The sequence below is a fragment of the Erpetoichthys calabaricus genome, chromosome 10 (genome assembly GCF_900747795.2).
Source record: "Erpetoichthys calabaricus chromosome 10, fErpCal1.3, whole genome shotgun sequence".
Taxonomy (NCBI): Eukaryota; Metazoa; Chordata; class Cladistia; order Polypteriformes; family Polypteridae; genus Erpetoichthys; species Erpetoichthys calabaricus.
This window is the reverse complement of record NC_041403.2, coordinates 159375344-159401050: the sequence shown is the minus strand read 5'-3', so window position 1 is coordinate 159401050 and position 25707 is coordinate 159375344. Positions and strand designations below refer to the sequence as shown.

The 25707-nt window shown below is 42.7% G+C and overlaps 1 protein-coding gene across 1 annotated transcript in view; it reads right to left on the bottom strand.

Annotated features, from left to right (window-relative positions):
- The window catches only part of slc43a1b (solute carrier family 43 member 1b), a 56323-nt gene extending 31637 nt beyond the window's left edge, over positions 1-24686 (bottom strand). The window contains exons 1-5 of the mRNA XM_028812243.2: positions 24515-24686; positions 20093-20251; positions 17468-17648; positions 13743-13798; positions 11580-11656 (exon numbers count right to left, since the gene is read on the bottom strand). Of these exons, the coding sequence (XP_028668076.1) occupies positions 11580-11656; positions 13743-13798; positions 17468-17648; positions 20093-20249 (471 nt within the window). The 5' untranslated portion in view covers positions 20250-20251; positions 24515-24686. The remainder of the gene's footprint in view (positions 1-11579; positions 11657-13742; positions 13799-17467; positions 17649-20092; positions 20252-24514) is intronic.
- Between the last annotated feature and the right edge of the window lie 1021 nt (positions 24687-25707).

Below are 25707 nucleotides of genomic sequence, written 5' to 3'. Positions count from 1 at the left end.
TCCGGCTGGCACGTCCTGGTATCAGTCCCCTGGCCGTGTGAGTCACGAGAACGCAAAAGGCACACAATCATCCTTCGCCAGCCGTGCACCTTGGAAGGCCCGACTTGGTCTACCATGCAGGTTGGTTCCTGCCTTGTACTGAACAGTGCGAGGATAAGATCTAAACCGCAGGACCTCTAACCTCCCAGGCTCTAAACCTCTAACCTCTAAACCCCCAGGCACACTTACTGAACGGATGATAGCAGAAGGCTCAGAAAACAATCTGAATACAAATTCACAGGCTATCTGAAATAGCCGACTTAAAGAGATATTCTACATTTTCATTCATTTTTAGATAGAGTGCATCCGGAAAGTATTTACAACGCATCACTTTTTCCACATTTTGTTATGTTACAGCCTTATTCCAAAATGGATTAAATTGGCACACCTATACTTGGCCAGTTTCGCCAATTCCTCTTTGCAGCACCTCTCAAGCTCCATCAGGTTGGATGGGAAGCGTCAGTGCACAGCCATTTTAAGATCTCTCCAGAGATGTTCAATCGGATTCAAGTCCGGGCTCTGGCTGGGCCACTCAAGGACATTCACAGAGTTGTCCTGAAGCCACTCCTTTGATATCTTGGCTGTGTGCTTAGGGTCGTTGTCCTGCTGAAAGATGAACTGTTGCCCCAGTCTGAGGTCAAGAGCGCTCTGGAGCAGGTTTTCATCCAGGATGTCTCTGTACATTGCTGCAGTCATCTTTCTCTTTATCCTGACTAGTCTCCCAGTCCCTGCCGCTGAAAAACATTCCCACAGCATGATGCTGCCACCACCATGCTTCACTGTAGGGAGGGTACTGGCCTGGTGATGAGTGGTGCCTGGTTTCCTCCAAACGTGATGCCTGGCATTCACACCAAAGAGTTCAATCTTTGTCTCATCAGACCAGAGAATTTTCTTTCTCATGGTCTGAGACTCCTTCAGGTGCCTTTTGGCAAACTTCAGGAGGTCTGCCATGTGCCTTTTACTAAGGAGTGGCTTCCGTCTGGCCACTCTACCATACAGGCCTGATTGGTGGATTGCTGCAGAGATGTTGTCCTTCTGGAAGGTTCTCCTCTCTCCACAGAGGACCTCTGGAGCTCTGACAGTGTGACCATCGGATTCTTGGTCACCTCCCTGACTAAGGCCCTTCTCCCCCGATCGCTCAGTTCAGATGGCCGGCCAGCTGTAGGAAGAGTCCTGGTGGTTTCGAACTTCTTCCACTTGCAGATGATGGAGGCCACTGTGATCATTGGGACCTTCAAAGCAGCAGAAATTTTTCTGTAACCTTCCCCAGATTTGTGCCTCGAGACAATCCTGTCTTGGAGGTCTACAGACAATTCCTTTGACTTCATGCTTGGTTTGTGCTCTGACATGAACTGTCAACTGTGGGACCTTATATAGACAGGTGTGTGCCTTTCCAAATCATGTCCAATCAACTGAATTTACCACAGGTGGACTCCAATTAAGCTGCAGAAACATCTCAAGGATGATCAGGGGAAACAGGATGCACCTGAGCTCAATTTTGAGCTTCATGGCAAAGGCTGTGAATACTTATGTACATGTGCTTTCTCAATTTTTTTATTTTTAATGAATTTGCAAAAACCTCAAGTAAACTTTTTTCACGTTGTCATTATGGGGTGTTGTGTGTAGAATTCTGAGGAAATAAATGAATTTAATCCATTTTGGAATAATGCTGTAACATAACAAAATGTGGAAAAAGTGATGCGCTGTGAATACTTTCCGGATGCACTGTAGATAGATAGATAGATAGATAGATAGATAGATAGATAGATAGATAGATAGATAGATAGATAGATTGTTTTCTTAGTTATTTGCTGTTCTTTTTCTGGTTTATTCTCGAGGCAGTTTTCTGTTCTTCAGTTTTTTTAAGTCTTATTGAATTTATTAATCTCATAAATTTTGTATTTTTTGGATTTTACTTTAATTAAATGTGTTAATTCATCCAGTGAGTTTGATATTTAAAGTATTGTTTGAAATGACAGTTTTGACCTTTCTGCTTGAGTTATAATTCACAACATGGTCACACCTGGCAGCAATGCCGTGCCAGACGTGTGGGCTCATCAGACTGCAGTAGTCTTGTCAGCATTTGTCTGCACAGAGAGGCTCTTGTGCTGCTGATGTTACTGCAGATCACCATTTTTAGTCTAAAGGATGGCACTGCTGGCACTGGCCTCATTTAATCTGAAATTCATATTATTCAGAAAAGGGACCTTGGGAATCCTTGGAAATTTGGAAGCACAAGAAACATGTTTTATTTCTAGCACCGGGATCTGATTGAAAGTTTCCTTTAGATTACCACACACCTTTCAACACTGGAAAATAAGGGTCAACGGTGCAGTATAAAAGGAAGTCTCAAGGTGCCCTGCCATAAACAAATATAAATAGCGTTAGAAGGAGACAGACCGTGTCAAGCACACGTCACCAGCTCTGTTGCTGTTTTGGGTTGTGCATTCATGTTGTTGGTACAGAACTGAGGAATTCAAAGCACCAGGTCAAATGCTTTTCAGAGACCACCGCAGCCAGTAGGAGTGCAGGGAGGAGTCACACCCCCAGACAAGCCCACAGCTAAGGATAAGGACTTGCCAAGGGCACACAGTGGCAGATTTCCTAAATTGAGCTTTTTAAATGCGCTGCCTTGCCAGATGGGAGTGTTGCGCCAGCCCAAATGTCCTCATTCCTGGCACCGGACTAGAGCTCCACAGACATCATGCCCTTCAGTGTGCGCCAGTTCAAGCCAGTTTCTGGTACTCTGATACTATTCAGCTTCAATGCAGTGAGCCTCTAAAGCCACGTGTTTCTGTTAAATCTCCCACATGTCATTCTGTTTATACAGTTGCAATCAGAAATCTTCAACGCCCTCACCTCAAAAAATCTTCTAGTGATATGAATCAAGGTTAGTGAAAATAACAAAAAGCCTTGTTAAACAACAAAACATAATTATAGACTCATTTTTAGAACATAAATTGACTGAAGTTTGAGTTGAAAAATGTAACGCTTTTCATAAATGTGCACTACTATTCAAACCCAAGGTTCAGGATCGGAGCCTCCTTTAGCCTTCATAACTTCTAATAACCGTTTTCGGTAAGTGCCAACAAGCTTCTTATACCTCTCTGTTGGAATCTTTGCACATTCATCACATGCAAAAGCCTCCAGCTCATTGATGTTTGACTGCTTCCGCTTTCAATGGAAGTTAAATCTGGGGAGTGAGAAGGCCACTCCAGGGTTTATTTCTCAGCCAAGCTTTGGTTAACTTGAGGGTGAGCTTTGGATTATTGTCCTGCTGGAAAGTCCAATGATCACTAAGATTCAACTTCCAAACAGAAGGCATCACGTTTCTCTTTCAAATGACCAGGGATTGCTGGAAATCCATGATGCCAGTTACATGCAAGATTTCCACTTCCTGCAGAAGATGAACATCCTCACATCATCAGAGACCCAGCTCCATGCTTGACTGTAAGGATGGTTGGAAGTGTTCTGGTCATAAGCCTGGCCTTTCACACTCCAGACATACCGCTGGTCTATGAGTCCAAACAGTTCCAATTTAGTTTTATCAGTCCTTACAGCGGTTTCCTTAAACTTCACAGGTCAGGTTGAGGAGCACACACTGGTACAGCGCATTGCCGCACCCACCACATGAAGAAACAACTCAATATCCCGGTTGGAATCCTCCCAAGGAAGACACATGGTTGAGTTCCACCCTCTGGAAATGATCTGCCACAGCCAGGTGTTATGTGGGCATCCGCTTGCCCTGGTCCAGCCACTCAGGTCCTCAACAACAAGGTCCTGAGAGCCAGATCACCCTCAGGAAATCAACGGCACATGGCCGTAGTGCCGTAACTGACGCTCCTTCACAATGCAGGTAATGTGCCTCATTTGGGACTCCATGAGCAACGCAAAGTCAAACCAACGGTACCCAAGGATTCTCCGAAGAGACACAGTACCAAAGAAGTCCAGTCTTCGTCTCAGGTCACTGGATAACGTCCATGTTTTGCAACCGTATAGCAAGACAATGAGCACCAGAACTCTATAGACTTGGACCTTTGTCCTTTTGCATAGATATCAGGAGCGCCACACTCCGCAGGCCTATTTAAACTTCTTCTGGCGTATTCTAGTTGGCCTTTGAAGTTCTTTGTGGTCAAGAGTGGAGTGCGGGCATGAAGTCCTTGTTTATTGAGTGCTCATCTTATAGTTGCCACCGTAGCACTTCATCAGGCGTAACCCTGTAGGTGTTTTACAGCAACACGAGGGGTTGTCTTCATTGTCCTGACTAAGTTGTTAAGGGCTCTTGATGAACTTTTTGGGCTTTCTGTCCTCAGCCAGGCAGGTCTGCAGATGTGCCATAAACCTATAATGTCACCAATGGGGCCTCTTGGAATATTCCATTTTTGGGAGATCTTCTTATACTGAAGCAATAAAGTGTCCTAAACCCCGGCCCCCCCCCTCTCTCTCAGCCATGATTACAAATCATCTTCAACACCTTCATGGGTGGGCTTTATATAAGCATCACATTTGAAGCCAATTAAGGTTCATTATTGACTTCCCAAAGGCTTAATTATGTTTTAGCTCCACTTTAGACTATAAAAACTAGCAGAAGGTTTTATAAAACAGAAATATTATATAAGGCTTGAATAACTGTGACATGGCTATGTTCATAAAATGTCCTGTTATTCACGCATGCTACATCAAACATTTTCATGGTTGACTTTGCATATCACTCGACTGATAAAGAAGTCAACCACAGCTCTTTGAAAAAACTTTAATTGGTAGATCCTTACAATCTATGGGGGGGAGAGACTGAATATTTCTGATTGTAACTGTCTGTCTGTATGTCATCTTCAGGTGCTCTAATTGTGGCCACTTTTTAGTTTTCTCCATTTCCCTTTCCTAAACCCGGCTAACTTTGACTCTGTCTCTAATCAGCAGCTCTTCTCAGAGGATTTTGGGATATCCGACCCTCAGTTATTTTCAGTTTTTAGACCCTGTAATGTTTACACATTTAAATGTTGTGAAACAAGGCAATAAACAAATATTGACTCCCTCTGCTTAAAAACATCTTCTAGAATGAGAGTTTGTAATTGACAGCATCAGTGTTTGGGTTCAATGAACAAATTATTTAATTAACCAATTGACCAATCAATCAAGCAATTTAATTATTTGCTAGAGATTGATAAGTAAGCTACAGCATGCTTTGTTAATTAATTCATTTATTATTTGAATAAATAATTGGCTATTTGCTGACATCATTAAATTATTTAAGATTATTAATTGTATTATTAAAAAGATTTTTTGAATCATTCAATGGCTAAAGGAATGAATAATCAATTTACCGGTTAGTTATACCAGAATGACCACCGCCTGTCTTCTCACCACACATTGAATAATGTACACTCAATTCTTATTATCCGTGAGGTTTACGCTCTTGAAAAACCATGGATACTGAAGCCTTGAACCTACGGGAATGATAGACTAGGATGTGGCGGACCCTAAATGCTATACACTTTTGCTGCCCGTTACCCTATACACATAATTTCCTGTACAAAAAATCAACTAAGCTTAACACAAGGAGCACTTGGCAAAACACTTTTATTAGTCCGGTGTTTCAGTGTTTCAGTGCCATTGTCGATATTTAATAAACAGTATAGAACACTGAGAACACATGGAATATTATCAGATTGTGGAGACTTGGTAACTCAACGCATTCAACACAATCCAACCTCTGCTCCTTAGGGACAAGCTGACAGAGATGGGAGTAGATTCATACCTGGTGGCATGGATCGTGGACTATCTTAAAGACAGACCTCAGTATGTGCGTCTCGGGAACTGCAGGTCTGACATTGTGGTCAGCAGCACAGGAGCGCCACAAGGGACTGTACTTTCTCCGGTCCTGTTCAGCCTATATACATCGGATTTCCAACACAACTCGGAGTCCTGCCACATGCAAAAGTTCGCTGACGACACTGCTATCGTGTGCTGCATCAGGAGTGGGCAGGAGGAGGAGTATAGGGACGTAATCAAGGACTTTGTTAAATGGTGCGACTCAAACCACCTACACCTGAACACCAGCAAAACCAAGGAGCTGGTGGTGGATTTTAGGAGGCCCAGACCCCTCATGGACCCCGTGATCATCAGAGGTGACTGTGTGCAGAGGGTACAGACCTATAAATACCTGGGAGTGCAGCTGGATGATAAATTAGACTGGACTGCCAATACTGATGCTACTGTATGTGTAAGAAAGGACAGAGCCGGTTATACTTCCTTAGAAGGCTGGCGTCCTTCAACATCTGCAATAAGATGCTGCAGATGTTCTATCAGAGTGAGCGCCCTCTTCTATGCGGTGGTGTGCTGGGGAAGGCAGCATTAAGAAGAAAGACACCTCACGCCTGGACAAACTGGTGAGGAAGGCAGGCTCTGTTGTTGGCATGGAGCTAGACAGTTTGACATCTGTGGCAGAGCGACGGGCGCTCAGCAGGCTCCTATCAATTATGGAGAATTCACTGCATCCACTAAACAGGATCATCTCCAGGCAGAGGAGCAGCTTCAGCGACAGACTGCTGTCACCGTCCTGCTCCACTGACAGACTGAGGAGATCATTCCTCCCCGAAACTATGCGACTCTACAATTCCACCCGGGGGGGTAAACGTTAACATTATATAAAGTTATTGTCTGTCTGTATACCTGCATTGTTATCACTCTTTAATTTAATATTGGTTTTTGTATCAGTATGCTGCTGCTGGAGTATGTGAATTTCCCCTTGGGATTAATAAAGTATCTATCTATCTATCTATCTATCTATCTATCTATCTATCTATCTATCTATCTATCTATCTATCTATCTATCTATCTATCTATCTATCTATCTATCTATCTATCTATCTATCTATCTATCTATCTATCTATCTATCTATCTATCTATCTATCTATCTATCTATCTATCTATCTATCTATCAACAGAAGCTGTGAGAATTAAGTCATTAAACCATGTTTAGGTACCTGGACCTCTGTTGCCAAAAAACAGAGGGAGGGAGCAAACTTATTGCAACTGTCCCGGCTCATGTGGGATGAGTGGACAGGACTTATGGGAGCAAGAGGGGATGTGGGATCAGGCCAAATGCACCGGCCGTCCTCTTATGTCCTCGAGGTTTGTATTTATCCTTTCACAGGATGACCTATGAAAACCTTGGTATGACTTTTGCTTCATCTAGATCAGAGGTCCCCAACTCCAGTCCTGAAGGGCCCCAGTGGCTGCAAATTTTCATTCTAACTCTTTTCTTAATTAGTGACCAGTTTTTCCTGCTAATTACCTCCTTTACCTTTCATTTTAATTGACTTGTTTTTGAAGATTTGTTCCCATAATTTCTTCATGGTTCCTCTGAATTGCTTCATTTCTTTCCTTAAATGGCACCCAAACAGAAATGAAATGTGAAGTGAGTGAGCCAACGGAAGACCAATTAAGTCAGGGCCTCAAACACCAACCAGTTGCTTCATTAGGTGCTGGTTCTTGTTGTTAATTAAACCCGTTCTATAATTCCATGGCTTGTTGCTGCTCTCGTTGTGCAATAGCAGACATTTCCGAAATTGTCGATTTTCTCTTTTCTAAGAGCGCCGTTAAATTGTTTTGTGGACCTCAGCAGATCAACGATTCTGAGACCTTCATCTTTCTTTAATTTTCTGATATTGTATAATGGACACAGTTTGCTGGTCATCACCTAGTTGGTCCCCAGATGACTGTGGTGCTGAACACGTTTGTGTAGCTGATGAGCCTATGGCCTATGACTGTCACTTACGATGACAAGAGGTACAATCCAGAATGCGTCGCACTGTGACTGTCACCGATGCTTACCTACAGTGCAAATACAGTAACCACACATTCCATTTGGCTGTCAAGCCATCCCCGCACAGCCACCAGAGATGGCAAACGGGAGTTGACAGCAGCCACAGCATGCAGCAACAGATGTTTTATGATGACCAATGTGTGATACCATTGCTTTGTGTGCATTCAGTAACCTGAGTTTTTTAGAAACACTATTCAGCCCTCAAAGAGTTAAACCTTGTGTTGTTGCATCAGCCACCTTCTGTTAGGCCTGAGGTGAAATACTTCTATCCTGACGTTCTTCTGTCACATATCTTGATACAATTTTATATTCATTGTTCTCTGCATGATCGCAGCTCTTTCTACCAAAGAATGTAACTTTGGTCTCATCCATTGTTAATCACGTGCATCCCTGGAGTGTTTTGTTGGCTCAACCAGGGTAGGCTTGATGTGACAAATTTGTTAACTTTCTCTCCCTCTTTAGTCCCTGAATGGAGGACAACAACCAGGAAACCCTCTGATGACAATTTCCCTCAGATCTTGCCTTTCTGCCTAATTCAGCCATCCTCAGCCCCTGCTTGTTTTGGGGGGCTTGCCCCCTTACATTTTCTCTTCAGCATATGGAAGGCCTGCTCAGTTGGATTGAAATCGAGTGACTGTCTTGGCCAGTCAACAATTTTCCATTTTTTTTTAGCTTTGAAGAACTCCATTGTTGCCTCAGAAGTGTGTTTGGCTCATTATCTTGTTGTCAGGTGAAGTGCCGTCCAGTGAATTTGGAGGACTTTTCTGGAACTCGAGCAGATCAGATGTTTCTCACACCTCAGAATTCCTTGTGCCGCTGCCATCAGCAGTCACATCATCAATGAAGAGAAGTGTGCCAGGACCTGTGGCAGCCATACATGCCCAAGCCATAACACCCCCAGCAACCGCCATGTTTAACAGATGAGGTGGTCTGCTTTGGATCTCGAGCAGTTCCTTCTCATCTCCACACTTTGCTCTCGTCATCATTCTGTCCACAAGATCTTTTCCCAAAATTCTGCAGGCTCTTTGAAGTCCTTTTTCCCAAATTGTTATCTGGCCATCCTGTTTGTATGGTGTTTATCTTGCAGTGTGTCCTCTATGTTTCTGTTCATGAAGTCTTCTGCTGATAGTCATCTGACACACACACATCAACTCCCTGAAGACTATTTCTGATCTGTTGACAGGTGTTTGTGGCTTTTTCTTTACCACAATGAGGATTCTTCTTCTTCTTCTCCTCAGCAGTGGAGGTCTTCCTTGGCCTACCAGTCCCTTTGTGATTCCTGAGCGCACTAGTGTGTTCTTTCTTCCTCATGATATTCCGGACAGTTGATTTTGGTCATCTTATGATTTTTCCAAGGTCTCTAATGATTTAATTCTTGTTTTGTAGCCTCAATAATGGCTTCTTTGACTTTCACTGGCACAACTCTTGTTCTCATGTTGAACAACAGCAATTACAGACTCCAAAGGGTTGAAACAACCCGAGGTATCTGATGAAGCCATGAAACCCACCTGAGGACTCACAAACACCTGTGACACCAATTGTCCTAAACATTATGGTGCCCTGAAATTGGGGAAACCACACAGAAAAAGTGTTGTGTGACCAAAATGTATGGAAAGACCCTTAAATGAAAGTCAGCGATGTGCACTTTAATCACAATGTCTGAATTGTCAGTCAGTCAGTCAGTCAGTCAGTCATTATCCAACCCGCTATATCCTAACACAGGATCACGGGGGTCTGCTGGAGCCAATCCAAGCCAGCACAGGGCGCAAGGCAGGAAACAAACCCTGGGCAGGGCGGCAGCCCACCGCAGTGTCTGAATTGTTTGATTTGTAAATTTTAAACTGTGGAGTAGAAGGGTGAATTGAGGAAAAATGTGCGTTTGTCCCAAATATTATGGAGGGATAGTTTCTTTGCTCCTTTGTAGATATAGCTTTCTTTTTTTTAGTATGACTCCGTACTCTGTGTATGTGCAGCTGGATGATAAACTGGACTGGACTGCCAATACTGATGCTCTGTGCAAGAGAGGACAGAGCCGACTATACTTCCTTAGAAGGCTGGCGTCCTTCAACATCTGCAATAAGATGCTGCAGATGTTCTATCAGACGGTTGTGGCGAGCGCCCTCTTCTACGCGGTGGTGTGCTGGGGAGGCAGCATAAAGAAGAAGGACGCCTCACGCCTGGACAAACTGGTGAGGAAGGCAGGCTCTATTGTAGGCACGGAGCTGGACAGTTTGACATCTGTGGCAGAGCGACGGGCGCTCAGAAGGCTCCTATCAATTATGGAGAATTCACTGCATCCACTAAACAGTGTCATCTCTAGACAGAGGAGCAGCTACAGCGACAGACTGCTGTCACCGTCCTGCTCCACTGACAGACTGAGGAGATCGTTCCTCCCCGAAACTATGCGACTCTTCAATTCCACCCGGGGGGGGGGGGGGGGGGGGGGGGGGGTAAACGTTAACATTATATAAAGTTATTGTCTGTCTGTATACCTGCATTGTTATCACTCTTTAATTTAATATTGTTTTTTGTATCAGTATGCTGCTGCTGGAGTATGGGAATTTCCCCTATGGGGAATTCCCACTCATAGTATGCATTCTATTCCTCGTGTCAATTTCTTTCTCTCTTTATCTACCAGTGGCTCAGAAAGTGTAGTCTGTTTGTCACCTGTGATCTATCTATCTATCTATCTATCTATCTATCTATCTATCTATCTATCTATCTATCTATCTATCTATCTATCTATCTATCTATCTATCTATCTATCTATCTATCTATCTATCTATCTATCTATCTATCTATCTATCTATCTATCTATCTATCTATCTATCTATCCTTTTTTATTTGTTTGTGTTGCTTGTGTGAAGTTAGTGAGTGAGTAGCACCTACTGTCTGAGCTCTACTGGCCGACATGTTATATTTAACAAGGTGTCTCTTCATTCCGTTTATTTTTTTTATCTAAAAGGTCATTGAGCAGACCAAAGATAAGCAACAAAAGAGGATGTAGTCGTCACTGATGCCTACATTCTTTCACACTCAGGGAAAAAAAAAGAACAGCTAGCAACCAAACAAAATATATTTTGACCCGTGGCTGGAAAATTCACTCAGAGAACACATAGCTCCACATAGAAGGCCACCTAACATGGGAACCATAGTGGGGGCAAAAGCCCCCTCACTAAACTAGCATGCTCTCACCGCTGCCTTCAGTGTTTTCATGGAAGCACCAATGTGACTTTGAGGAAATAAGCGTTCTTGTAGGTCATAGCCTCTTTTTTGATGTGAGCTTTCAACTTAATTCCACAGCACAAGTGACACCCATTGAGAAGGTAACTAAATCAAATTAAAAATGAACCCATGTACTTCACAAACAGCATGGGCCAGTTTATTTACTTTGTGAAATCAAGCTCTGACCCATTTATCTAAAAGTATGACAGTCTGTAAACCACGGTGGTGGTGTGTGCCCCCCCCCCCCCCCCCCCCCCCCCCCCCATATACACGCACCTCCCACTCTACAACAGGAAGCATGTGTGCTAATTCTATGTCTCACACCCGGCTGGTGAGCAGAACACAGAGACGACCTTGTGCTGGAAATGTTTAACCAATCTGGCCACATGGAGTGGGGGGGGGGGGGGGGGAAGAATAAATAAATAAAAGCCAGCGAGGCAAAAATCTTAGACTGGCAACACGGAGACGGAAGAGCGGGATACCTACTGTGAGCGAGGTGAAAGTGAGACAGATGCCGCCGAAGCCATTCAGGGACAATGCCAGGAAGATGAGGGGAGACAGCACTGTGGAGACAAGCAATGAGACTGTCAGTGGAGAAAGCCTGAACAGATGCCACCCTGACCCAACAAAATGGAACTAAATTTGTATGGCCCTCATTTCAATAGAATCAAAAGTCAAAAATTGCTGCCAGAAAGAAGATCATTTGGCATGAAGTTCAAACCACTTACACTTCAGAAGAGGTCACCCACCTGAAGCTAAGCCTGTTTGGGCCCGGCCAGTACTTGGATGGGAAAGCTTGGGTTGCTGCTGGTTGAGGCGTTGGTGAGGCCAGCATAGGGGAGCTTACCCCGTGGTATGAATGTGGATGCCAATGCCTGAGTGCAGTGATGGGGACACCGTACTGTAAAAATGTCACCATCCTTTGAATGAGACGTAAAACCAAAGTCCTGACTCTCTGTGGTCATAAAAGATCCCTGGGCATCCATGATAAAGAGTAGGGTGTATCCCGATGTCCACCATGGCCCTAATCATCCCCAGTCTCTAATTGGTTAATTTGGTGCGGTGAACGTATTGGCGCAAAACATGGCTGCTGTCGCATCATCCAGGTGGATGCTACACATTAGTGGTGGCTCGCCACTCACCGGAAGTAAGGAGTAGTGAGAAAACTGCTAAATAAATGCAAAGAATTATTATTATGAATAAGCCATGGGACCAGATTGAGCCTGTGCTGTGATCCACTCTAATGCACCCTGGCCAGGGCAGTGGACATCTTGGTGGGTGTGACCACTTGAAGTGTGGACTTTGTTGCACACCCCAGGCTGGCATTCCCAATGTGGATACCTGTTAGGAAATTGTTCATCACCATTATTATTTTGTTCTTTTATTTTAGTTCTGATTATTATTGTCATTACAGTATATTTTTAATGTTTAGTTTTGTGATATTTTTCTTAATGGACACCATCATTTTATGGATTGTTTTCTACAGGTAATGCCATATCACGCATGCACGTTGAAGGATCTCCTCGTGGAGGTATGTAGTAACCCGCTGGGGTGTGAGGGGGCGCTGACACTGACATTCTCTCCTCCTTCCCCCAGCAGCACTGATAAACTGCCCAATGAGGGCACTTAATAGCCCCGCCCCTTCCAGTTGGCACACTATAAGGAGGCTGGCCGCCCAGAAGGAGGCGCCATTTCCTACTAAGAGTGACCCACTGGGTGGAGCTGCGAGGAACAACCCCTACTTTTGACTGCCTAGAGAGTCTGTTGTTTTGTTATTGTTCCTGAGCAGCCATGTCCTGTTGTCCTGTCCGGTTGGTGTCCCAACTTTTCATTTTTGCTTGACTGCACACCCGGCCACAACTGACTCAAGAAGAGTGACAGTAATATTAGAGAAATTGATGGAGAGATTGCTATGCCCCTGGGCGCCCGCTACCATGGCATTACTCATTCCCTGAGACAGTGATAACGATGCACCAGAATGGAAGGACACAAACAACAAGATAGTTGGCAAAAGTGCACAAATCCATCAGTGTAAAGAAATAGTGGGGTGCAAAATCAATTATTATCAAATGAATAATCCAAAGAATACTTCATATACACCAGTGCTTTTCGTGGAAGTTAGATAGATAGATAGATAGATAGATAGATAGATAGATAGATAGATAGATAGATAGATAGATAGATAGATAGATAGATAGATAGATAGATAGATAGATAGATAGATAGATAGATAGATAGATAGATACTTTATTAATCCCCAAGGGGAAATTCACAGTTAATATCAATAATAAGTTAATATCAATCAAAGAAATAAATCCACCAGAATGTTGAAAACCAAGAATAAAAACACAAGAGTCATAATCGGTTCCTTTGCCTTTATTCCTCTTTTGGTCTCTCTCTTTCTTGTCTACCCCCGGTCACCAATGCAGACTAAAAGGCATAAAGATTTTTACTGTACGTTTCTGGTTATCTGCCTTTGCTATTGGTGCTTTGCTTCTTTTAGGCATAAAATAAGGACTCCTTTTGAAATAATTCTCTTTCTTGCGACCATAACGAGAATGTTTCAGACACACATTTTTTCTGACATACAGCTTCACATATGAAATGGCAACACAAGTGACGGCACAAAGAGTTGTCAGCGAGTCTTACCTTTAGGATCAAAGTCGGATACAGCAATCATGGAACAGGAAACAGCAAAGCAGGAGCTACACAAATGATAAAGTGGGAATAGCGTTAGCCAGAAAGGGATAGGACGGACAAAAATGACTCAGAAGGATGTAAAATAAAAGGTTGAAGATGGGGTGGTGAGAGAAAATTTTGGGATAACACAGTCATTGCACATGAGGTGCCTTGGTATGCTTTGCACATTAAAACAATATATAGTATTTGTTTTTGAAATAGCATGCCAGTGGTTGGGTTAACAGATCAAATGCCCCAAGTGATTTAAGAAATGGCTGAATGTCATGTACACGGTAAGACTTGACAGTTGTCACGTACACAGAAAATGTCATTAAACGAGGGTAAGAACTGAACTTAGAAATGTTTGAGAAGAATAAGGACATCATGGAGCTGGGATTTAAGCTGGCTCTACTCATTGCTGGGAACATCTCATCTATTTTAACAGACAGACTTGGAGAAACTTCTCCATGCCTTTATTTTCAGCAGAGTAGATTACTGCAATGCTCTTTTCTCAGGCCTGCCTAAGAAGACTTGAAAAAACTGCAATTTGTTCAGAGTGCCGCTGCCAGAATGCTTAGCAAAATTAAGAAAAGAGAACACATGACTCCAGTACTAGCGTCACTACACTGGCTTCCAGTCAGTTACAGGATTGATTTTAGTATATAAGCCGCTAAACAGCTTAGGCCCAGAATAAACCACAGAGATGCTAACCATTTATAGACCCACTAGACCTCTTAGGGGCCGGACATCTGGTTATACCCAGAGTGAGAGCGAATCAGGGTGAAAAAGTGTTTAGCCATTATGCAACACAAAAATGGAACAATCTGCCAAAACATGCTGGACATGCTCCAACAGTAGAAGCTTTCAGATTAGGTCAGGTCAGGTTGGGGAGCATGCACTGGTACAGTGTGTTGCTGCACCCACCACACAACCAAACAGCTCAGGATCCTGGTTGGCAACCCAACCAGGTAGACATACAGTCCAGTCACATCTTCCAGAAATGACCATCTTTCTGCCACAGCCAGGTGTTACATGGGTTTCCCTTGGCCTGGTCCAGCCACTTTGGCCTTCAACAATGAGGATCCTGAGCCAGATCACCCTCAGGGAATCGCGTCACATGGCCGTAGTGCCGTACCTGACGCTCCCTCACAATGCAGGTAAATGTGCTTCATTCAGGACTCTATGAGCAACACCAAGTCAAACCAGTGGTACCCAAGGATTCACCAGAGAGACACTGAAGAGTCCAGTCTTCGTCTCAGGTCACTGGATAGCGTCCATGTCTCGCAACCATATAGCAATACAGGAGAAAGTAGGGTGAAATGACACCTTTTATTGGCTAACTAAATAGATTACAAATGCAAGCTTTTGAGGCAGGAAAGGCCCCTTCATCAGGCAAGGTGTAACGTTCCATGTGAATCTGGTACATTGTGATGTCTGGTATATCCATAGCAGTAGAGTGTTGTATCATGTTAGCCATAGATTGATAAAGGAGAAGGTAGGGTGAAATGACACCTTTTATTGGCTAACTAAATAGATTGTCATTTCACACTACTTTCTCCTGTATCAATCTATGGCTAACAAGGTACAGTACTCTACTGCTAACCATATAGCAAGACAGGAAACACCAGGACTCGAAAGACTTGAACCTTCGTTCATTTTCAGAGATATCAGGTGCACCACACACCCCTTTCCAGTGACCCCCCCCATGCTCCCCCAATCCGTCTACTGACTTCATAAGAAGAGTCACCAGAGACATGAATGTCATTGCCGAGGTAAGTAAACCTCTCGATGAGGTCGACACTCTCTCCGCAGACAGACACACTGCTGATGGCCGTACCCAACAGGTCATTAAAGGCCTGGATTTTGGTTTTTATCAGGACACTCGCAAGCCCAGTCTCTTGAGAGCCCCGATCAGAGCCTCCATTGACTCTGCGAACATCACAGCATAGCAGCTTTCAAATCAAAATTAAAAACATACTTTTTTTTTGTACATTTGACTGATTACGTACTGTGCTGCACTATTTCTGAATTGAAATGCTGCTGAGTCACCATTTTATTTACTTCATTTTACGTATTGTTTTAACTTTCTGTCATTTTACTGTATTTGTTTGTATTTTACTTCTTCATTGTAGTTTATCCTTATCATGTAAAACACTAATGGTATGAAATGTGCTATGTAAATAAACTTGCTTTGCTTTGCGCTTAACCAATCAGAGTAAATGTCAGATGGGCGTTTAAGCTAATAAACCAATCAGAGTAAATCTCAGGTGTTACGCAAGCATTAATACAGCACTGTCAATGTCAACTCAATTTTCTATACACGTGGGACTCCGTCTTTGCTCTGTGCCCATCCCCTTGACACCTCTGGCTCAGGGTAATCTCCCTTGGCAGACTGCTGTAATGGGGTGCACCCTCTTCAAGAAGAGAAATGAAAGACGCAGTGAACAAGCCTCCTCCTGCCTGATCACCAACTCAAAGAGGTTCTATATAACACATTTCTTAAACAGTTTTATCTCTTCCACAGGGTCTATTAAGGCCTCATTTCCATTGTCAGAATGGGATTTTGATTTCAAAATATTTTCTGTTCACCATGTCCACTAGCTTCTTCTGGACTTACTTTACATCTCAAACAGAATGTGTAGGGCATTCGGCCCACACGAGGCTCCTGTAACCTTTCATTTGTATTTTTAAAGACACTGTGGATAATGTGGTCATTTGACATTTGACATTCAGTCAGCATTCCCATAATTTAAATCCGCTTTTCTGATTGACTCGATGAGAAACTTCTTGTTGTACAAGATCTTCCAGGATGTGTTTTACTAAATTAATTATAAAATACCTGAGGTTGTTTTGGCCTTTCCTGTGAATTTAGGATTTTCTACATGGGTTCATTGTTGGTTAGTACTCCTCTTTTGAGAAAACCTAGCATCGATTGGACCTTTTACTTAATATCACAGAGAAGGAGTAGAGGGCAGCCATGCGTAGACTACACAAAGAATTCAATCAATCAACTTAAAATGTTTCATTGATCACATTTATCTCGTTTCCAAAGTGTGTCCTGGGCAAGATCCAGCCTGTGAACATTGCAATCGAACTCCAGCCTCACTGGGCCACATGCTTTAAGAATTGCACCAAAATTAATATAATTTTGGACAAACAGCCTTGGTATCACAATCACTCATAACCCATTAACTGCCATGTTTGGTGGACTCCCAGATGGGTTTAAGGTGGTGAAGGACAACTTGATTGTGTTAGTCGATACCACGCTACTAGCACACGGACACACAGTATCCGGCTTAACTGGAAGAATCCCAACCCGCCTTTTATAAGTCAGTGGGCAGCTGATGTTCTGTACTATCTGACATTGGAAAAAAATCCAATTCTTCCTTAAAAGTTCTATTCAAAACTTTTTAAAAATGTGGCAGGATCTAATTTTAAAATTTTAAAATATGCATTCATATTGGGGGAAAGGACATTCTCCCTTCTTTGTTGTTTTTAAAGACCTGCTTGTGCTGTTGACTCTCCTCTTCTCTCTCGGGCAGAGGTTGAATTCTCTTTTGTTAGGTTAGACTTGATTGTATGGAATGCTATATTCCTCCAATAAAATAAAAAAAAAGGAAAAACTAGACCATCCTCTCTTCTGTGTTCCGTCCTGGATCAACCTGCCAGCAGGATCAATTAACATTGGTACTCACCTGCCAATAAGACGCAGTGGTCGGGGTCCGTATTTGTCCATAAGGATTCCAAGAGGCAATGTCGCAGCACTTAGCAAGAATGAACCGATAGTGAACCCCAGGTTCAGCATCTCCTCCTGCCCTACACAACTTGGCCAGCCCCCATTTGATTCCTCGACACTGGAGACGTTTGTGGAATTGTCTGAAAGGACAAAGAATAACACATAGAGAGCAATCGTGCAAAGAAAAGACTAATCTGGAAAGGACAAAGTAGGGCTCACTAGTCTCTTCTGCACCTCCAGCGCAACTTCTAGTTGTAGGGAATGTCAGATTTGTTAATAATAATAATAATAATAATAATCCATCCATCCATCCATCCATTTTCTAACCCGCTGAATCCGAACACAGGGTCACGGGGGTCTGTTGGAGCCAATCCCAGCCAACCCAGGGCACAAGGAAGGAACCAATCCCGGGCAGGGTGCCAACCCACCGCAGATGATAATAGTAATAATAATAATAATAATAATAATAATTCTTTATATTTGTCATCAGAGGTGGCGCAGTGGTAGTGCTACTGATATGCAGTAAGGAGATTGTGGGTTCGCTTACCAGGTCCTCCCTGTGTGGAGAGCGCTTTGAGTAGTGAGAAAAGCGCTATATAAATAAAGAATTATTGTTATAATTATTAAAAAGCTGCATGTTCTAGATGCGGTGCTGCAAGAGCGGGTGAAGAGAATCCCTTATTCTCACCTTACCAGAATCTGGCATCGGTTCTTCTTGGCTCTCGTGTGATCGTGTACAGGATGGCACACAGAGATGGTCACCCCAGTTTATGGTCTACTTGCCAGTTTTATTTTTTTTTTAATAACACAATGGTGAATATACAACATTGAGCTACTCAAGAAGACTTCTCTTCCCTTCTACACCACCTCTCATGAATTGCTCCTCCTTCCTCTTTTAAATAAATCAATGAACTTGATTAAAACTCCCTAACATGAACTACTGCTTTCACATTTATATAGCGCTTTTCTCACTATGTGCTTTCTTCATAGTGAGAGGGGAGCCTCTTCAGCCATCACCGATGTATAGCATCTGCCTGGATTTTGCGGAAGCAGCCATTTTGCACCAGTACGCTAACCACATATGCCCTACTATGAATGGTGAGATAAACTGTTAGCCAGTTAGAGACAGTAAGTGGTTATGGGGCCAGAATGACCAGGTTGGGGAGCATGTGCTGCCGTACCCACCACACAGCGAAACCACCCGGATTGAGATCCAAGTGCAGCTGTGCAACAGGGGACACCTCAGCACCACACTGACCAGGCCATGGACAATTTTGAGAAAATTTAACCAGGACATTGGGATACCCCGTTACTCTTTACAAAGCATGCCCAGGGATATTCTATGACCTCAGAGAGTCAGGACCTCAGTTTTATGTCTCATCCAAAGGACGGTGCCATTTTTACAGCACAGTGTCCCTATCACTGCACTGGGCCATAGGGATCCACATTCAGACCACAAGGGTAAGCACCCCCTGCTGGTCTCACCAACTCCTCTTAAAGCAGCAACACAAGCTCCCCCATCCAAGTACTGGCTGGTCCCAAACACGCTTCTGAAATGCATTGCTGATCTCGCTGCTAGACCGGACCTCGTCAGCTTAAATGACTGGAAATCGCTGCCCTGGTCATATTTAATGACTGAGTGCCAACCTTCCAGGACAGTCTGACAGGCAATAGGCGTGCTGCCTAGCGGAACTGTTAGAAGGCTTAACAGCTACAATGAGTATGGCAGCAACCTCTGCCCATTTTTACATTCAGTCATAATATATAAAACACAAGACATCAGACAGATGAGCCTTCCTTCCATTTGTGAGGTTCAAAGTGCCGGCGTTTTTTATTCCTCATGACTGCGTCATATACAGTGCACTTCCAGCTGAGCGCTCATTGGCTTTCGAAGAGCCTACCCCCCTACAACTTGAGATGGAATCAAACCAGTTGGGGCGAATCACAAACTGGTTGGACTGGGTCGTTAGGTATATAAGACTACAAGAGTGGGAGCACACGATGACAATCTGTGATTGAAAATCACCGGAGAAGTCGTGTAATGTGATCTGGGCCTTTAAACGCACGTCTTTACAAAACTTACTGAGACTTGGAGGGAGCAAGTGGGCACCGGGTTCTAACGTGGGATTCCAGATCCGTTAAGCAGCTGCACTAACCACTGCACCACCATGCCGCTCTATTCATTTCAGTTAAGAACAAACACATTCATTCAACTAAGAAGAGCTCAGGAATTGTTCTTCCTACTATCGCCATCAGCTACCACGCTGTAATGTAATCACTGAGCATGCTCTCAGTCTCTTTATGCCTTCTAGCCATTTTGGAATCTTTGCCTGTCTACTTTTTGTTGTTTCGTTTGGATTTTTAAATTCTCATTTATTTTCTCCATTGTTTCTTCTTGTTTTTTGCTTCATTTAGTAGAGAGTGGTGACTTTGACTGTCACAACTAGACAATACAGTAAATATAGAATTATATCTAATTTAATAATTTGCAATAGGTTGATGTATTTTACTGCTATTTTAAAACCAGTGAATGCACAGAGGGGATGCATAAATTCGTTTTTCATTGTTTTTCTTTTTTGCATACCTGGCTCACACAGATGAGAATAGAAGCCTTCGTTCTTCAGCATAATCAGCAGAGACCCCCAGCCCAGAAGGACGGCAGAGAAGAGCAGGTTTTCAATGACCGCCGTGCAGGCCATCCACCAGCGCCTCCTGTAGGCCTGTGACAGTGATGGTGCCATTTCTGACAAAGAAAGATAAAGAGTGTTAAAAATGAGCAGCCCAGGGGAGAGGAATTCACGGACAATCTGACTTGGGAAAACATTGTGGGGGGGTCAAACAGCGATGAAGACAGAGCCATCAGCTCCCTAGCTCAGTGTTCAATTGCCCTGAAGATGATCACATTAGAAATGGATGACTAGCAGCACACAGCCATTGTTCCCAGATGAGGCCGTGCAAGTGAACTTGAACAGTTTTGCGTTATCTGTAGCCTAATCGGATTAAAGTCTGCAGGCTCGACATTGTGGAGGCTCTCTTCTACTGTATTGCAGGCTGTAAGCTAAATTTCATCCATAGACAAAGGCAGACATCGATTGAAACAGAGACATAGGACAAATTTTCTGAATATGAAAAAAGTTGGTGGCAGCAATGATGACGAAGAAGGGGGTGGAAGGTGGGGCTACATGAGAAAAGAAACTACATTAGGTAACTGCCTGTGTGTCTATATAGCTGGGCATCTGTCTCTGTCATTCCAACAGATGGTGCATCACAAACATTTATGGTAATGCAATGCATATGTCTCTGTTACCTGTCATTTGGTATGGGATTCATAACAATAGTGTTATCTGTTGCAATGAAAAATGAAATAAATCTTATTACTAAATACATCACAAAAAAACATTAATGTTGAGGTAGCACAGCTTGTCCACCTTAATCAAAGTGTGTCTGTGTATCTGTGTGTCTGTCAGGAGGCTATCTCTCTGTCATTCCAACAGGTGGCGTAACACAAACATTTGTTGCAATAAAATGCATTGCATTTTTCCTTCCAACAGATGGCACCTCGAAAACATTTACAGTAATGAAATGCATTTCCCAACAGATGGTGCATCACATACATTAACACTATTTTTATGACTCCCATACCAGATGACCAATAACAGAGACATATGCATTGCATTTGTCATTTTAACAGATGGTGCATCATACAAATTTGTAGTAATGAAACACATCACTACAATTGTTTGGGATGTGCCATCTGTTAAAATGAAAAATGCTGTTCATTTTATTGCTATAAATGTTTATGATGTACCATTTATTGAAATGGCAAATGCAATGCATATGTCTCTGTTATCTGTCATTTTGTATCGGATTCATAAAAATAGTGTTAATGTTTGTGATGCACCATCTGTTGGGATGACAAAGGAAATGCATTTTATTATTAAATACATTACAAAAAACATTAATGTTGAGGTCTACATTGCTTGCTTAAATTTTAACCTGTCTTACAGAGGTAGCACAGTCAGTCGGCCTTAAACAAATTGTGTCTGTTTAGAGGCTATATCTCTGTCATTCCAACAGATGGTGCATCACAGACATTTGTAGTAATAAAATGCATTGCATTTTTCCTTCCCACAGATTAAGGTCTACATTGATTACTTAGATTTCAACCCATCTTAGACAGGTAGCACAGCTCATCCACCATAATCAAAGTGTGCCCAAGTATCTGTATGTATGTTGGGAGGCTATGTCTCACTAATTCCAACAGATGGCACAACACAAACATTTGTAGTAATAAAATGCATTTCACTTTTCATTTCAACAGATGGCGCATCACATACATTAACACTATTTTTATGACTCCCATACCAGATGACATATAACAGAGACATATACAATGCATTTGTCATTCCAACAGATGGTGCATCACACATATTTGTAGTAATGAAATGCATCACTACAATTGTTTGGGATGTGCCATCTGTTAAAATGAAAAATGCTATTCATTTTACTACTATAAATGTTTATGATGTACCATTTATTGGAATGGCAAATGCAATGCATATGTCTCTGTTATCTGTCATTTCGTATGGGATTCATAAAAATAGTGTTAATGTTTGTGATGCACCATCTGTTGGGATGACAAATGAAATGCATTTTATTATTAAATACATTACAAAAAACATTAATGTTGAGGTCTACATTGCTTGCTTAAATTTCAACCTGTCTTAGAGAGGTAGCACAGTCAGTCGGCCTTAAACAAATTGTGTCTGTCCAGAGGCTATATCTCTGTCATTTCAACAGACGGTGCATCACAAACATTTGTAGTAACCTTCCCACAGTTTAAGGTCTACATTGATTACTTAGATTTCAACCCATTTTAGACAGGTAGCACAGCTCGTCCACCTTAATCAAAGTGGGTCCAAGTATCTGTGTGTCTGTTGAGAGGCTATGTCTCACTAATTCCAACAGATGGCATGACACAAACATTTGTAGTAATAAAATGCATTTCACTTGTCTTTCCAACAGATGGCGCATCACATTAACACTATTTTTATGACTCCAATACCAGATGACGGATAACAGAGACATATGCATTGCATTTGTCATTCCAACAGATGGTGCATCACACCAGAATGAAATGCATTACTATAAATGTTTGGGATGCACCATCTGTTGAAATGAAAAATGTAATGCATTGCAAAATACACCAAGTTTTGAACTTAGTCTATTTTTTTCTAATATTGCAATGTGCTAATATATGAAAAATCATTTCTTTGCTGAAAAGAAAAAACAAAAGCAAGTAACGGTTTGGCCTGGCCTTGGAATGTTCCAACACACATTTACTGAATAGGAATGTAGGGAGAAGCTTTGGAGGACATTCACTTAGCTCAGTGGAGAACAAAAGGCAAAATAATTTGCCAGTAGCACAAAGGTAATCCAAATCAAATAAGTCCCAGTAGAGATTTTTGGAGGTGAAGTCCAAAAAATTAAGCAAAATGGTCAAAATCCAGAAAATCACCAAAAGCACAGCAAGAGGCACAAAAACTCACCAACTGCATGGCACATTCAGAATGAACCACCAGCAACTGTGGGAGCCCCTCCAGTGGCCATGCCTCTCTGGGGGATTGGGAAGCACCCACAAAACATATGGAGCATAATACATAAACATAACATTAACATGGCTCAACATGAAACATGAACTTCAATGCCGGCCTGAGGAGGAGCCCTGACTAAAATATATAGTGGTCCAGACTTTAAAGAGACTCTTGATGTATACAATAAACACTAATTTTAGTATTTTTTTAATCTGTTGTATCCTGCTAGGTACACTACTATACATTAAAGATTTCTGTTTTGAGAACTTTTTTATTTTTGAGAGCCCAAAGACGCAATTTCACATGCAAAGAGTCTTTCCCAGAATGAAATAAATCTTTCTTTTATAAAAGCAATGCTTTTCTAGGGGCAAGTCACACAATTCGGTAAATTGCCATTTTAAGAAGCATCATTTTTGAGGGTGTAATTCACATTTAGCTTCTTATTTGCAGTGTCCTAAGGCGATTGTTAGCGTGAAAGGCGCTATATGACGGTGAAGCTGATAGCGTCTGCACGTAATCGACGCGCGTATTTAGGAGCTGCAGAAGCGCCTTTGTCCTTGACAGGCACAGACAGACGACGAGCTTCTCCGTGGACTGTCATCTCAGTGGAGAACGAACGCACTTCCCGCCCGGAAAACGTCTGCAATGGAAAGACTGAGCGCGAGTGACTGACTACCCCCACTCGATGGCGCCTTAAAACGCTTCACATGAATGGGGAGGAGTAACTTGACACCCTGCCACCCCCACCCACATACATTTACACACATGTAACATTAAATGTTGAAGGGCCATTTTTTTTTTCGTAACTGGTTTACATGCAAATAGCGATTTCAAATCCGTGGCTTTAGTCATTCCACGCAAGCCATCGAACAGAAAATAAAACCATCGGAGTGAAAAGCCGGAACTTCCATTGTATTAAAGTTCACTGCATTCATGTCGTCCCGAGTGGCATTACAAATCCGATATTCTGAATAATACAATCCTGTAATATGCGCACAGGGGGGACCCTCACTACTGAACTAAAAGAGGGTTTCCATTCACAAGAAATGTTGAGTTTGCTTAATAACGAATCATTAAAGTTACAAAACACTAAAAAAAAAAAAACCACACACACACACTTCAAATTCTCTTCCTTCCGCTATAGATGCCGATCAAACGAACTTGACAGACGAGCTTGACGTAAAAACACAAAGATTGCGCCCCACATATTACACTTTGCCGACATCGTTCGATTATCGTTTTGTGCCCATAAGAGACACCTTTATTGTAATATGAAATTGAGCATTAGGGGTGAAGCGCGTGCTGGTGTGAATGCCACGTGTGTGAAGAGCTCACACATTCCACTCTCCACGTGTGTCAAATCACTTTAAGCTTGTCGTTCTCCGTCGAAAGTTTTGCCCTGTTGATCTTACCTGCGTTCTTTAGCTGTCCTCAACCGATTAACACTCTGATGCCAAATTCCTAGCCCCACTGGCTTATCCGATTGTCCCACCAGCTGAAAACACTTGGTATACACTTGGAGGGCCTGTCTGGACGTTTTAGCCTCGCCTCTCGTTCTGCTATAAAAGGCTCATATTTAAGAAACACCCTACGAGTGCCTTTAGTGACTCCGCGCGCGCGCGCGCGCGCTGCACAACACAGCGCTAAGCCGAGAGCTCACCCTGCTGCCCGACTCCCAAAAGATCCCAAAAGTGAACTCCAGTATGTTAGCAGTATTATTCTCAATAATAATAATAATAATAATAATAATAATAATAATAATAATAGGCCTAATAATAATAATAAGGTACTCGTGTGTTATAACCCAGGCACATGCCAGAGAAAGTTTAATCGTTTCTTGCATTTTACAAAATAAGAATACGTAACATTTGCTTTTTAATTACTTTTGAAACATTACTTCTGTTGCGAAGTTTCTAATATCGTTAAATATTAACATCGAAAGGGTCATCGCCGGTTCTACGCATGAGTGAGTGAATGGAGAAGCGATATCTGTGTTGAGAGCCGGAGATATAACACACGAGTACCAATAATAATAATAATAATGTGATACTGGCGCTCTGTCCAGATGTTGTTCCTACCTTGTGCCCGATAATAGCTGAGATAGGCGTCCTCTGCCCCACACCCCTGCCCTGGATATGCGGGTTAAAACGATGGATGGATGGATAACAACAACAACAACAACAACAACAACAACAACAACAACAACAACAACAACAACAACAACAACAACAATAATAATAATACAAGTCTGCAAATGGGTGGCACAGTGGGTAGCGCTACTGCCTCGCAGTTAGGCGACCCGGGTTCGCCTCCCAGGTCCTCCCTGTATGGAGTTTGCATGTTCTCCCCACAGTCCAAAGACATGTAGGTTAGGTGGATTGGCGATTCTAAATTGGCCCTGGTGTGTTTGTGTGTGTCCTGCGGAGGGTTGGCACACTGCTCGGGATTGGTTCCTGCCCTGTGTTGGCTGGGATTGGCTCCAGCAGACCCCCGTGACCCTGTGTTCGGATTCAGCGGGTTGAAAAATGGATGGACGGAAGTCTGCAAATTAAACCCATAAAATACATTTAATGATGAATAGTTATTTTTATTTGCATTCCTGAAC